This window comes from Pempheris klunzingeri, chromosome 16 (genome assembly GCF_042242105.1).
Source record: "Pempheris klunzingeri isolate RE-2024b chromosome 16, fPemKlu1.hap1, whole genome shotgun sequence".
NCBI classification, from domain to species: Eukaryota; Metazoa; Chordata; class Actinopteri; order Acropomatiformes; family Pempheridae; genus Pempheris; species Pempheris klunzingeri.
This window is the reverse complement of record NC_092027.1, coordinates 21,727,224-21,742,125: the sequence shown is the minus strand read 5'-3', so window position 1 is coordinate 21,742,125 and position 14,902 is coordinate 21,727,224. Positions and strand designations below refer to the sequence as shown.

The 14,902-nt window shown below is 45.0% G+C and overlaps 1 protein-coding gene across 3 annotated transcripts in view; it reads right to left on the bottom strand.

Annotated features, from left to right (window-relative positions):
- The window catches only part of arid1ab (AT-rich interactive domain 1Ab), a 50,682-nt gene extending 37,217 nt beyond the window's left edge, over positions 1-13,465 (bottom strand). For 2 of the 3 annotated variants that reach the window (XM_070847084.1, XM_070847085.1), the window contains exon 1: positions 12,198-13,465. In XM_070847084.1, coding sequence (XP_070703185.1) covers positions 12,198-13,097 — 900 coding nt within the window. In that variant the 5' untranslated portion in view covers positions 13,098-13,465. The remainder of the gene's footprint in view (positions 1-12,197) is intronic. The other variant, XM_070847086.1, reaches the window with a different exon arrangement.
- Positions 13,466-14,902: the final 1,437 nt, after the last annotated feature.

Genomic DNA, 14,902 nt, shown 5'->3' with positions numbered 1-14,902 from the left:
CATGGCTAATCTGCATAGAGGAAAGCCAGAGCACTCTTGGCAGAAGAGGTTGCACTGAGTATATTGTGTCACGACGGAGCTGCTGGTGGATATTGCAACTATTCAAAACTCTGTGTGTGTGTGTGTGTGTGTGTGTGTGTGTGTGTGTGTGTGTGTGACATGGGGATGGGGATAGGGATTTGTAAGGGGTTGGAGGGTTGGGTTGGAAAGAGTGCGTGTGCGTGTGTGTGTGTGCGTGCGTGCGTGTGTGTGTGTGTGGTGTCTGGAGCAGTGCCTGAGAGCAGAGCTGGAGTCTACGAGGCCAAGCGGAGCAGATGGACCGGGGGGACAGACGATAAACAACTGCTGCTAATTTAATCCGCCACACGGCCACATGGCCTCGGCACACACACCATTGTTCTGCGTTAAAGCCCTTCGACACGCAACACACCAGCGCTAACACACGCCGGCTAAGGCCGCCCTCATATGGTGGCAGAGACATTCTCATCACATGTCAGAGGGACAGGATGACTTACCCTTTACCACCAACGTCTACTTCACGGTGAGTTTTCTCCCCGAGAGACTAGTTTCTCAGTGGAGTGGATCTGTACACTTTGCTTTTCGCAGCTTACATCCCATTAATGCGGTTATCCACGTTCACAGAGGGAGCTGCCCAGTGTGACCAGTCTCACTGTTTGAGCGCTCAACACTTCCACTGCACAAGTGAAGGGTTAAGTACTTTGCTCCAGGACAAGCCACACTGTCCCTCGTCCACTTTCTCCGCTGACATGTTCCCAGCTGTATGAGGAGTCCCGCTGACAGCACTTCACGGCTTACAAGCCAACTAACTTCAAACTGAATGCAGAGGTAGATTCTCTTCAGAAATAACCAGAAGCAGGTCTGGGTATGAAAACTCACAACGGTTCACAATACTCAAAGGTAGGAAAATGGCGATCAAATTCTCCAAGTTGATGAGCCGGAACCATTAAATGTTTGACATGTGTGTTTGAAAATGACTTAAATGATTACTTGGTAATAAAATAGTAATTTCCTGTTGGTCGCCATCTGTAGTGATCTCCTTTACTCATTCTTTTATCAGATAGTTCCTCATTTCAATCAATATTTTGCTACTTTTGGATTGTACTTTATTTTAAGTTTTTGCAAAGTTCTTTGGGTGGAATTGATTTTTATGTTTAAGACAACATTTGAGAGCTTCACATTTTCTGTAAAATGTGAAAATAGCACAAAGACATTTCTATTCCAGAAAGTGAAGTATGAAACAGCACTGTTTTGATACCAGAGCTCAGGTATCGCAGTAGCACTGAAATTACACTTTTTAAAATAACCACCCCTTAAAGGGATTGTGTGCAAAGGTACTGTCTGCCACCAGTGAATGTTACACTTTAACACTCATCAGCGACTTTAACCGACCAACACATAAATAATAACCAACACCGGAGCACAGCTTACCCTTTAGGTACTTGTGATATCAAAATGGAACACTCATATTTTGACACTTTATTAAAAATGCCCATTATTTTAACAATTTATATCATAGGACTTACACACTGTGAGCACCTGCCTCTCTCATAAATAATACCCACACCAGAAGACACCGGGCAAACACACCACTGAGTCCCTGCAGCAGCGGCAGCAGCCGTACAGCATTCCAACAATCAGAACTACTTGTTAAAACGAGCTTTTAAGGAAAGCTGAAGTATAGCCAACTAGGTTGCCAGTTGCCAAAAGGCTAGGGGGAAAAAACAGCGTAAAAGGCTGTGTTTTAAACTACGCAATTAGTCTGCCATCCCACTGCATCCACCAGAAAAGTTCCAACTTTGAGCTGACCGCCGCATGACTCTGGATAAAAGCGAGGAGGACCTGTGCTGGGCAGAGGGGGCGGCAGCCTGGGCCTGCTGGTGCTATCACCCACGCCGAGCAGAGGCAACGGCACCCTGCTCACCCAGATGTTCATCCAGCTGTTCTGAGTAATTCAAAAGACGTTCGGTGAGGGGAGAGGGAGAAGGAGAAGGGAACTCAAATGATAAAACTGACTTTTGCCTTCCTGAGAGTTGAGCTACGAACAAAGCTTTTCCAGGACATGTGACATTGACACGAACAGGAGAAACAACAACAACAGTAAATAAATGGAATATAAAACACCTCCGTGTACCTGCATGGAAGAAGGGTGGAAAACGCTGCTGCTGAAATGGTCCGCTGCATTTCTGAGCACCTTATTCCCAAAGACAAGCAGCCAAAAGGTAGATGGCACTTATGTTAGAGATATTCCCAGGTCTGCTGTAGTCTCATAGCAAAGGAATTGTGAGAACTTTTTAAAGACTGTTTCATTCATTCTACGACTTCCATTTTACACTTTCATTCCAGCAATCACACAGGGAGAAATAAACCACAGACACCAGTGTCTACACAGGTCATTGACTCAGTTAATGCAATGCAGTTTTACCCAAAAAAATCACAATTGAAGGTCCACTTACTACTTTTTAGTATTTAGTTATGTACGTACATGCTCACCTAATGACAATCGACTGTCATGAGAAATCAGAAAACTCAGTTTTCTAAGGAAGACTGTGACATATAGTTGAAGGTCCCGGCAAAGCTAATGAGTGGACTCACACCATGTGGTATTTTGAGTGTGGGGCACATCTGAGCAATCAAATTGAGAGATGGTAATCTACAGTCCATCTACAGGTTTTAAGAGATATAAGAGAAAATAAAAAACAGCATATTGACAACATAAAGATGTTCTATCAATATCTGAATGGAAATGCTATTGCAGGATGACAGACTATATGTGTCTTTTAGTTCAATACCATGAACCCTCAAGATGAAAAAAACAAACAAAAAACATTCCTTCTTTGAGAAGAAACTCAATTGATTAGTACCAAATTGACAGGTGATTAGAACATGGAAGGCAGTGCTCACTGATTAATAACAACATATCTGCTAGGTGTAGAATGGTTCCCAGCACTGTACTGACAGGCCCAGTGTGCCCCCTGAAAAAAGATCTCCCCTCAGGTAGATCAGAGCAGCTTTCTAAAACTGTCCAGTTATTTCTGATACTTAAAAAAAAAGAGGGCTGCCTGCTGCTGCCTGGCCTGTCAGTGTGATGTTGAGGTTGGAGGTACAAGAGAGTGAACATTTGCCCTGACTACCGGCTGTCAACCTGTCAGACCAAACTTATATTTCCAGGTGACAGTGGCTGATTCCCAGGAGTGAGACGAGGCGAGCGGTGCTCGGACTGGGAGCTCAGAGAGGCTCAGAGCGGGGCATGGTGCACATTGTGGTGAGAACCGCTACGCCAGATGCTCTTGGTTTAACAGTGGAGGACTAGTAAGCTCCCAGTGATGTGTACCGCACCTGCAGACACGACAAAGACTGGAAGGTTTTATCTCCTACGCTGCTGGTAAATCAACCAAAAAAGAAGAATCATTTTGGAGGATGGAAAACCTTTTAAAGAAGAAAAACTGTCAAATTCTAATGGAGTCAAAATAATGACTGGGGCTGGGTATCGAAGCTCCACACTGAAGTACTGGCAAATGTTAACAACTAAAAGCTGGTATTAAATGTCCGCTGAAATTCATTGGCGTATTTACTTATTCTTGAATAAGATAGTTCCAGATTTGTATCAAATTTTGCCAATGTTACACTGTTTTGTGGAGGAAAAGTTCACGCTCTGCTGTTTGAGTACTTTCACTTTGTTATCACATAAAAAAGGCTTCGTTAAGACAGAAAAACCTGTTAACCTGTCGAAAAATGTAATATTTTGGTACCAAATACGGAACACTCAAGCAATGTATGTAACTGTAACATATTAATCATTTTGAAACGGAGTGAAACATCGAGCACTTACACAGTGCATCTTAACAGATCTCTGTTAAACTGCATTACCTCTGTAGAGTGTTTACAGTTACGGTCGAGTGACACCCCATAATACGGAGCAGTGTGACTTATTTAAGGCCACAACGTGAGTACAGTGCAAGAAAGGCAGTGCAGCTCGGGTTACATGAGCACTTCACCAAGACCGCTCGGGGTGGAGAAAGCGGTCTCTGCTCAGAGATAAGCCATTCGGTGTGTTAGCGGGCAGCGACTCCTTGGTTGGCATTGGAGGCAAAGACGACGCTCGGTTACATCACGTTGCCGAGGCTCGGCTCCCGCTGCCGAGAAGGATGCTTATTCAGGCTGACCATTGGCACCCTGGACGACCCATTACGATAAGTGTGTCAGTCACTACTATGCCAAAAATACCCTGGCTACTGACTGAGGAGAAGCCACTTAAGGACCTGGCTGGGTCACTGCCTGCCTCATGGTCACAGTCACAACTCTGACACTGACGTCAGACACGCCGCTCCACACACACACACACACACACACACACACAGACTTGGCCAGAGGAAAACATGCTTGGTCATAATCTGAATCACAGGGTAGTAATTTAACTGGAATATTGAGTTTGTCCACTTTTAACTTCGCCTACTGCATGGAGGGAAAAAAGCTCACAGGCTGCACGAAGGGCTCTTTCCAACATGTTTCAGGCTTTGCTTAAAATCAGCCAGGTGAGGGATGGAACTGGACCGTTGGGATTATTAATTTGCACAAAACAGATGCAGCCGGGCATGGCCATGCAAAACCACAGGTTGAGAGGAACGGGCCAACAACAGTTTTCCACAGCCATATCGCAACACACGTCCAAACACAGCATCAGCCAGGCACCAAATACTGCTCAAATGTGTCTTTGGTGCATAAATCACTGTCACCTGCCACACAGGCCAGAAACAATGAGACTAAACAGCCTTTTCGCTGTCCCTTTTGTCTGTGTGACCGTGTCCCTGCTGACCACTGGTTGCTGCTTTTTCAGACCATGAGCCGATCAAATCAAAACAAAACAATGGCTCAGAATCAAACGGGCCGCTCAACTGGCCGCCTGGTACACTGACCGCTGTACAGAAAGAGGTGGCATTTAGAGTTGAGTAAACATTGGCCTATTTCTCTGAAAAATGTAAACTAATTATCTAGGCCATTTGGAAAAGATAGGTGGCACAAATACTTTTTAGAGAGCCGAAAAGTTCGTTTAGGGCTGAACATTACAGTCCAAGTCAGACTCCAGCTATAACAGTCAGTCACAGCTCCTACAGTTTGTGTAGTGGAGCACGATGTGAGGTTATCGTGAGCTAATCATTATGCTCACCGTCCATTATACTCTAAACTTGGTCATGTTTTAGTTTATACGGAGTCAAAATCACAGGTTGCCAGAGGTCAGGGTGACGTTCAAACTGTATTTGACCATCCGTCCAAAACCCAAAAGGGATTCAGTTTAGGGCAGCAACTAATGATTATCAATTACTGTGGCAATTGTTGTCTTGATTGATTAATGGATTATTCATAAAAGTTTGCGTAGCCCAAGTTGACATGTTTAAATGTCTTGTTTTGTCTGATCACCAGTGCAACAATCAAAGAGTGAATTTACGATCACAGATGACTAAAAAAGAAGCCAACAAATATCAACGTGGAACTGTGGATTTTCATTATCCACTTATCAGTCAATTATTTCATTAGCTAATTGAAAAATACCAAAAACAAAAGCCCAAATTAACATATTCCAATCAATTGTTATTTAATCATTCAGCGCTAGTTACTGCTTTTTTTTTTTGTGGCATAAAGATGCAGAACAAGGGGCTTGCTGGGAGTTGGGTATTGATCCATCACTGGTTTGGTAACATTACTTCAGTCTGCACGGGCCGTTTAACCAGCTCCTTGCATGCCCTGCGTGTTCTCCGCGGCTTTGGTTTTATTAGCCTCAAAAAAGGGCTGAAACAGTGCATACCACATTAGGCAAAACAGGGAGCAACGCTGTGACTACAGGGCACAATTCACAAAAACAGACTTCATGATTGAGGTTCACAAAAGACATAAAAAGAGACAACCAACTGTTCCTTGTGTGCTTATGTTCCCCATTTCCGTTTTATATATGAGCCACTGGCTTTTTTCCTGCAGAGAGCAAAGGTGAGTGCCGTATGAGAGCTGGAGGGAAACATCATTCTCTACCTTCCAGCATCAACAACTCCACCAATTTAAAGGTTAACCATTTTATTCCATAAAAACACACACACACCACCATACGTCATGTAAATGAAGTCTGTAGTCTCACACAGAGTCTGAGAAGGATATTACTATGCTAATCTGGAGCATTTTAGAAGGTAAATGTCAAAAGAAATGAATTACCTTTACATTCCAGCCTGCCCTGACGCTACAGCCCAAGTCTGACATTTGTCCATGGGGGAACTTGTTTTCTTGTATTTTCAATGTGTAACACTGGGCATACAATTAGTCAGATCATTTTCACTGTAAATGAACATTAAAGTCATTAAAACATGGATTTCAACAGTATCACCAAATATTAGCCAGGTAACTTTGCTTTTCATAGTTTGTGTAAGTCTTGGGTCAAATGTGTGTATGCATCTGCATCTGCATGGTGGTCAGTGCTTTCTGATGTGCTCTGAGATTTTAACTTGGAGTAGGAAAATGTATCGCTGTCAGTGGCTGTCAGCTGGATGAAAAAAGCCTATGTCACTGAAGAACGACGGATGGCTGGTGACACGTGGAGTAAGAGCAGGTCAGAAAGGCTCCTGAGGCAGCAACACACACACACTTGCGACGACCACCAAGTAACCGCCGCACTTTATACACAAATACACACAGCTGTCAGGGGCAGACGAAGATCATTCACAAAACACCCCCCTTCCCCTCCCCTCCCCTGGGTATCACTGACACCGTTTCTCCCTCATGCGCACACACACACACACACACACACACACACACGGTTGCTGGGAGGCAGCATGCTGTCCATGTGGCCTGTGGAGAATCATTACTCAGCAGTGCAGACTAAAGAGCCGAGAGTGAACTTCCTTTTTGAACGCTCGGGCTTCCTCTTCTCCTCAACAAAAGGACCCCACAAGCCAAGAGACAGTGGCTGGAAGTTGTTCTCTATGTTTTCTTAGAAACATGTGCAGTGTTTACTGAACGGGAACAATTCACAAAGTGTAGGGCCGGCTGTCAACGAGCAGCATTCTTTTTCTGGTGTTTGTGAACAGGTCGACAACCATCTTCTGTGAACCGTCTACTAATGCAAAGTGCGACAAGAAGTGTTTTGGCAAATGACAAGATTGTTCAATTATTGCAGTGCTTGCTGATCAAATAATCAACTAATCAAATGATCAACAAATTGTTGCAGGATTAAACTTATTATTAACTCAAACTAGGGCTGCAAATGATCACTTTCATAATTCATTAATTATGGATTCATTTACCAATCATTTGGATCACAGAATGTCAGCGAATGGCAAAAAATCCTAAATGTGCTGTGATGTCTGACAATTTGATCATATTAGCTGTAACATCTACTTAAATGTTTAATCGATTAATAGAACAGTTGAGCTGAAAGGATTAGCCAATAGTTTTGATTGACAACTGATCGACAGAAAATTAAATCTCACCATTTTCTGTCAATGTAGACCAAATGATTAACCAAATAGGAGTGAAAATAATCTGCAGATAAATCGATAAAATAATCATTAGTTGCTACCCTGCTGCCAATTAATTTTCTGCTGATCTTCAAATAGCTTTTTTTCCCTTTGTGATCACTTCAAATCTTATGGCAGAAGACAAATTTAATGAGTTTTAAACTCCCGTTTCCCCTCTGCCACATGGCTTCCAGTATGCTTTCAAATTTGCAGTATGGTCTCAAATACGATTTCCAGCACATCCTCAAACAGATGACACACTTAGAACAGCTCAAGTGTGCTAAATAAGAGCATACTGGTCTGTTTAATGCTTTAATTAGTTTGACTTCTGAATAACAATGCAGAGCCAGGCAAGACGTTTGCTCTGTTAAATATCAAATATATTCTATCTTTATTTCTTGTGAGAGTTTTTGACACAGTAAAGCTGCCATGAAGTTGTTTATTTGTACGCTACTTTCCAATTTGCACTGGGGCTTTCCTTGTACATCGGCGGCAGAGCCGTGCGTCTATTAGCGGCAGTCAATTTAACGCCCTCGGTCTGACGTGTTTCATTACGTTTTCAACTGTGGGACTTTGTCAAAGAAATATTTACAAAGTGTCTTCGATTGCTATTTAATTCAAACTCAATTTGGGAAGTCAGCCTCGCAGCGCTGAGAGGGCATCCCTGATGGCCCCCTCCCATGTGTCAGGCGGAGGGAAACACCTGGCGGTTACACCATCCAAAACATCCACACTACAATTCTCTTCAGAGTATTTGTTTGTGTGAAAGTCATAATGAAAACCCATTATATTAGCCCTCACCCACCATTCAATTAACACATTAATGCATCTTCAGCAGGTGGCCCAAGGCAGGTGAATGGCTCGATAAAAAAATCATCCGTCCAATCATTACTGGTGATATATACTCAAATTAAAACGGCCAATCGTGCTGCAGTTAATGGATGGAGAGTTAAAACATTTAATAAACTCTGCTAAAGCGTAGCCAAAAGCACTTATCATGAGCGGCCCTTCTGCAGGGGATAGTCTGCGTAAAACTCTCCACATGAACTTAAGTCTACTGGCTGCCACATCAAACACACACGTCCTCTGACTGACCATAATGTGCATGTAGTGGTGGCCTCGCGCCGACATCTCTATGCCATGATTTGACAGTTCATGTACCAAAAAGGTAAACTATTCATTCATCTTCCTGTCCGTTTGCCCTTGTGACAGGGTCCTGTCCTCCAGGTACTGCGTCTGGGGTTATATCCAGTAAGTTAACGCCTTCTCAGCACCTGATCCACAGACACCAAGACGACAAAAAAAAAACTCCTGCTAAAGTTTAGAGCGATTCTAATTCGTCCCAATTCAGTGACACTAATGAGATTTTGACACAGCCCGTTTGCCTTCTGCAAAAATACAGTTTCTGCTACCTTAAAGTATGCTTAACAACCAAAATGTTCAATTACTTTCCCAGACACTCCTCCACTTGCACAATAAGAATGAGCCTGGGTTTCTTTAGCGCGGACCTGCTCTGAAAACACATTAGCCCGTGTAAAAAAGCTGCATGGGTGGCAATCTAGTAATGAAAAAGTGTTAGGAGAGTTGGGACACACATCCTTCTTTTTGCTTCAGAAACGGAGTGGATATGGTTTTTAAAGCTATGAACACAAACAAAACCCACCACAAACTAATCACAACACTGTTTTAACTTGTGTATGTGTGCTTTAATGGCAATACACAGCTGTCGCTGGCATCATCTGTCACCCACAGCAAGCACAACACCCATAAATTCAAGAAAAGTGGCAGCAGATTTCTTTACACACTGCTCTAACCTGACACCTGGAATACAAAGGACATACAAAGGATATACAATCTGCTATACACTAAATATGCCACGTCAATAAATAAGAACATAACCCATGTGGTCCTCTCATTAGCCTAACCAAAAACATGGCTGAGGACAGGGCCTCAAACACGCGCATGAAAGTTAAAATTGTGTATTTTTAAAAGCTAAATCTACGGCATGAAAATACATGTTTGCGACTCGACCAAACACTTGGCTGTTAAAAAGTGCCTGTCTTGAGGGCCAGAAAGGAGCTTCTACTGCTAAAAAAAAAAAAAGCACCCCATCCACACCAAGACGCTGTCAGTTCTCCCTATTTGGACAAAATTTAAGGTTGGTCTTGGGATTGGACATTTTCTGCACGCAGAAACAAAACAGGGAAATCTAAACGTTCCTCTAAACAGCAGTGAGCAGCACTACAAAGATAAAAACGCCACTCGTCAGCATGACATTTCTTATTCCTTTTGGTCGTTTGGTTTCCAAGAATCACAGATCATCCCCATCGCTGAGCATGACCACGCTGTCAATATCTGGACAACTGGGTTTAAAAACGTTTTGAACCGATCCCATTAGGAGGCGTACAGACAGAGCTGTGAATAAGCAAGAGATACCCTGTGCGGCTTTGAGTGTCCACATTTACCCTGTGGTGGTGCAGCAAAGTGGCAATCAAAATGTGTGAAAAGCTTGCACCTTAATGTTTCGAGCAACAAGTGGTGGCAGCACTCAAGACGAGACAATCTGCTCTTAATGACCACTCTTTGCTGCAAAAAAAAAGTAATACAGAGCAGCACGTCACGCACAAACAAACCAATCCTGAAAACGGAAGAATGCCTAAATTAACTGAATATTTGGAGAGAATACATGCAAAATATTGTCATTGGGAGAGTTTCCTAAACATGGAGAGCACATTTCCTCTTCCCAAAAGGAATCACGTGCCCCGTTTGTTCCAACGCTCGGTGTATACAGCTGAGGAATCCTTTACGTGGATTCAAATGATGAAAATAGTCCTTTGGTGTAAAGGTGGAGCTACACACTCCACATGTTGCCGATGACACATTAGAGTGGAGTGAAAACACAACACATGTGGCTGTTATCACTGGGAGAGAGAGGTGTGGGTAAGCTCTGTTGACATGGTTACGCTCTCCGCATGTGGAAGTCAATTAGGCCGTTATAACCTGTTGGGGGAAAAAGAAACGCCGTGACACTGAGCTGACACCTCGGTTGCTTGTAAACACAACCGCAGCCAGTCCGGCTCTCTCGTGTGGCCGCGCACGCAAGTCTCCCCAACTCCTGATCTGGAAACAGTGGAGAACACAGTTGTACAACGGGCCTACATGACCACACCTACTCTATCTTCTGTACCAGAGTCAGCCGGCATGAGCGAGCAGTGCACACAGTGTACCCAACAGCACGAAAAAAATAAATAAAATAACTTGTGGTGCATGTCCGAGGTCAGCGGATAAAAGAATGACAGTACATATGTGACTCAGCACAAGTGAGCTTTAGGTTTGATCACACAAATAAAAACAATGGTGGGTATGCCCGAGTACAGTCATCATGCAAATTACTGCAGCGGGAAGGACCGAACAAAGTGTTTTCTCAAAATAAATCCACAGAAATACAACTGATGAGTTATAAGTTGCTACTCTGATGTCAACATGGAGGTTTCTGGTGAATATTTCTATTCATATGGGGTGATATTCAGATTCACTTATATATACAAAAATATAAAGATTTTTTAAAGACCGCACAAATTCATGAAATAAGAGTGGAAAATGCATAAAAAGGACAGAATAGACAGTGGGACTGTGCTGCCTTGACACGGTGGAGGATATAACCGGGCAGAGGGGGCTGTTTTTCTGCAGCCTTCCATTAGATGCAATTATAAATGGCCGAGAGCAGAGGGATGGGGAGCCAATCAGATCTCGGCTCGCATGTCAACCTAAGACCAACTGTCTCCTGGCTCTGACAGCAGGATTTTACCTCCATAATTCAAATCCCAAAGCAAAGGCAATCTGCACTTTGCCAACTCCAACCAGCGGGGCCGTGTTTACAAGGCGGCACATGGAGGAGAAACGCAGACCGAAAAAAAAAAAAAAATCGGAGCAATCGGAGCCGAAACCGAGCCACAATGAATGAAATCCTCCGTCGAGAAGAATCAATCGCGGTCACAATCACACTTTGATCCGAGTAAACACTTAGCGGGTGTAATTGTCGCCATTGGCCGGACTAGCGGACCCATCTCCAGCCCACCGTGCGGAGGCTTTTTAACCGACACGGGGGTCTTTTCTTAATCATTATGCAAATGTTGTTTAACGGCTATCGCTGTCATTTGCATCTTGTTTATCGCCCTGACAGCCACTGACACAACTTTGATAGCACTGGTGGGAGCACGACACCGAAAACGAGCTGTTTCGTCGCGGATTCTCCCAGAAACGGCATCGCTCGCAGCACTTAAATCTACAATGAGGCTGAAGAAGCACTGCGAAGAAAATACCACCTTATCTCCCTCTGCACACACACACACACGCGCGCACACACACACACACACACACACTTTCTCCTCACAAACTCTTGCTCTACTTAGTCAAACTCCCTGCCCTGCACCCAGCAGGGACACACACCAATCCCCACAACTCAGAAAGTTGTTTCCAACAGAATATGCGGCATGTTTGTCGGTCTGAACACTGTTGCAGGGGGTGGTGTTGGGAGAAAGAGAGAGGCAGCCATTTTAGAGCTCTTGCTACATAGACAATGGCTGGTCCAATGCAATATGCAACTCTACAGTGCTTCGCCTGAGCTACTGAGGGACTTTAACTCTGTCAAAGTGTGTCCGTGCAGTAAGTGGAGTTTACCTGATTTCTGTTTGGAGGCTGTCCAGTGTTTCCCGGGCTCATGGGAGGCGGATGGTGGGTCCTTTGTTGCCAACCCGGATGGACCCCACCATACTGACTGCTGCCCATATCTCCTGGTCCCTTATTGGCCCCGTCCTGATTGTTATAGTCTCCTTGGGGGTAATTCGGGTAGCTCCTGGCAGAGCTTGGGGATGTCAGAAGCTGATTTAAAGTTGGCGTAGACGTAGGTTGTTGGTTTCCCATGTTATACCTCTGATTATTGTAAGAGGCAGCCATAGCTGTGGTTCCTCCTGCTGGCTGTTGCTTGCCTGGCTGCCCCCCAGCCGCCGGAGGCTGGTTGTTTCGCGGGGAATTCATGGCCCCGTACCCCTGGCCCTGATAAGAAGTCCTGTTCTGGAACGGGCTGTAGTTGTTATAATGGTTGGGGTAGCCGTGTTCGTGTGAATTAGGGGGGTAAGAGTCCATCATGCCCGGCCCCGATGCAGCTGCCATGCCAGGGCTTTGTTGTCCGCCATGTTGATGAAAAGGGGCCCGGCTGTAGTGCTGGTTGTAACCGTAAGGAGGTGGAGGAAAGGGGCCCGGGTGGTGGTGTCCCATCCCGGGATGGTTATTCCCTTCGGGCCCGCCTGTATCATTCTGGTTACTGCTATTATTATTTACCCTGGGCAAATTCCCGTTGCCGTTCTTCATGTCAGGATCCCCTCCTCCCCCAGCATTTCCAGCATCGGTCCCGTCCTGCAGCTCCTTCTGGCCGGGAGATCCGCCGTCAGGTCCCGGTTCCTTATTTTCATGCTGTTTCTCTCCCGGTACCGACTCCTCCTGTGGGTCCCGATCCGGCTTTTTGAGTTCGGATGGCGGGCTAGTGTTGAGAGTGGCGACGCTGGCGACCTGAGCGGCCATGATATCCCTCTCTCTCTCCCCCACTCTTCCTCTACCTCTCTCTCTCAGCACGGCTACTCACTCACAGTCAAACTCCGAATAACCATTGAATATAAATACAATTATATTTATAACAACGTACCCGTTGTCCCGGTTCATTCCCCCCTTTGCCCTCCGCCCGGACCGGTATCCGGTAATCCACCGCGACTCCGTTTCAAGTTAAAACAGAGAGGGGAAAGTTTGTGAAAGAAAAAATATATAAATACAGAGCCAAGGAAATGAATTTCACCGACACAAGTGAGTGTGTGTATGTGTATGTGTGTGTGTGTGTGTGTTGGAGGGGGGGCTTCTGTTACAGAACGAGAGCGCGAGCTAGAAATCAACCAAACCAGCACGAGGCTCCGCGAGACACAGCCATCTTACCGAGCTGTCGCGAGAAAACAAAAACCCGGAGCGGAGTCCGCGGTGGGACTGGACCCGGAGCCTGTCCAACAACAACATTGTTTATGCCCAAGAAGAGGCATTATTGTGGGTCTGGTGTGCTCCAAACTGAGCTCACACGTAAAAATGTCGACATAAGCGAGCAGCCCTGCACGTTAACGTAAGACCCGGGTCACTGTGAGACTAATGAACTGGTACATGTTGGTGAAAAGCTTGTGCTAATGAAGACACTCAGGCTGTCTGACAAAGTAACTGAGGTAAAAAAAATAAAAAATAAATACATATTTAATGCAGTTTTACAAAACGTGCTGCTTTCCACTCGCTTTATTTCGTTGTATTTGGAGCACCTACACAGTTACACAAGACCAGTGTCCATATTTGTTCTTATGCCTGATATTTGCTGTGGTTTAAGCCATAGACAAGTGAGTGCTAAACAATGACCACAGGCAGTCTGCCATATTTAACTTCAAACGGGGCTTTCACTTACAGGGCCTCTGTCTAAAATCCACAGTTATGAGGCGTTTAACAATTAAAGTGTCCCTTCCTGAAGCTCACTGCCCTGCCTTGAAGTCAGCCATAACTATTCAAGCATTCTGATTACAAAAATTGCTTCATGCATGAGCTGTGTGTTGCTCTTTGTTACATTCATGTGTGCACTTTATCTTATTAGCTCATTAAAGGAGTGGAACAAAATAGGCTTCTTCTGTTGGAGCGGGCTAATGGGTGGAAGTGACTGCCTCCATACTGCTTCCATGTGTCGACCACGGCAAATGAGAGGAGCGAGTGGAGCGGAGGAAAGTAGAGGAAAAGCATGAAATCACAACCTGTGCATGTCTGTGCCGTGTGTGTGTGTGTGTGTGTGTGTGTGTGTGTGTGTGTGTGTGTGTGTGTGTGTGTGAGTGAGTGAGTGAGTGAGAGAGAGAAGAGGAAGAAGGATGGGGGATGGACTGAGCCAGTCACAGAGCAGGAAGTGAACATACAAAAAGAGAAACAGCGGTGGAAAAGTGACAGTGTATAGGACATTGAACACATCACTTGATATCTGCTAGAGGTCCCACCTCACACACACACACACACACACACACACACACACATTCAGGAGGACGAGAGGAGGTTGGGAGGAAGCAGAAAGTCGCCCTATACATTTAATAGGCGCAGACACCCTATGTCTCTCCACCACTCTCTCTCTCCCCACCCCCTTTCTTCGTGCTGCCTGCCTCGCGCTCTCCTAGCAGCAGCAGCCTTCGTGCTGCCTTCCTGCGCCGTCGGAGTTTTCGCACTCACGCCCTGACTCAGAAACGAACGTCTCCCTCAGTGTAAAATTAAAACCCAAAACGTCCAAGGGAAGTCGGGTGTGTCCCACCACAGCCTGGTTAGTCGTTGCA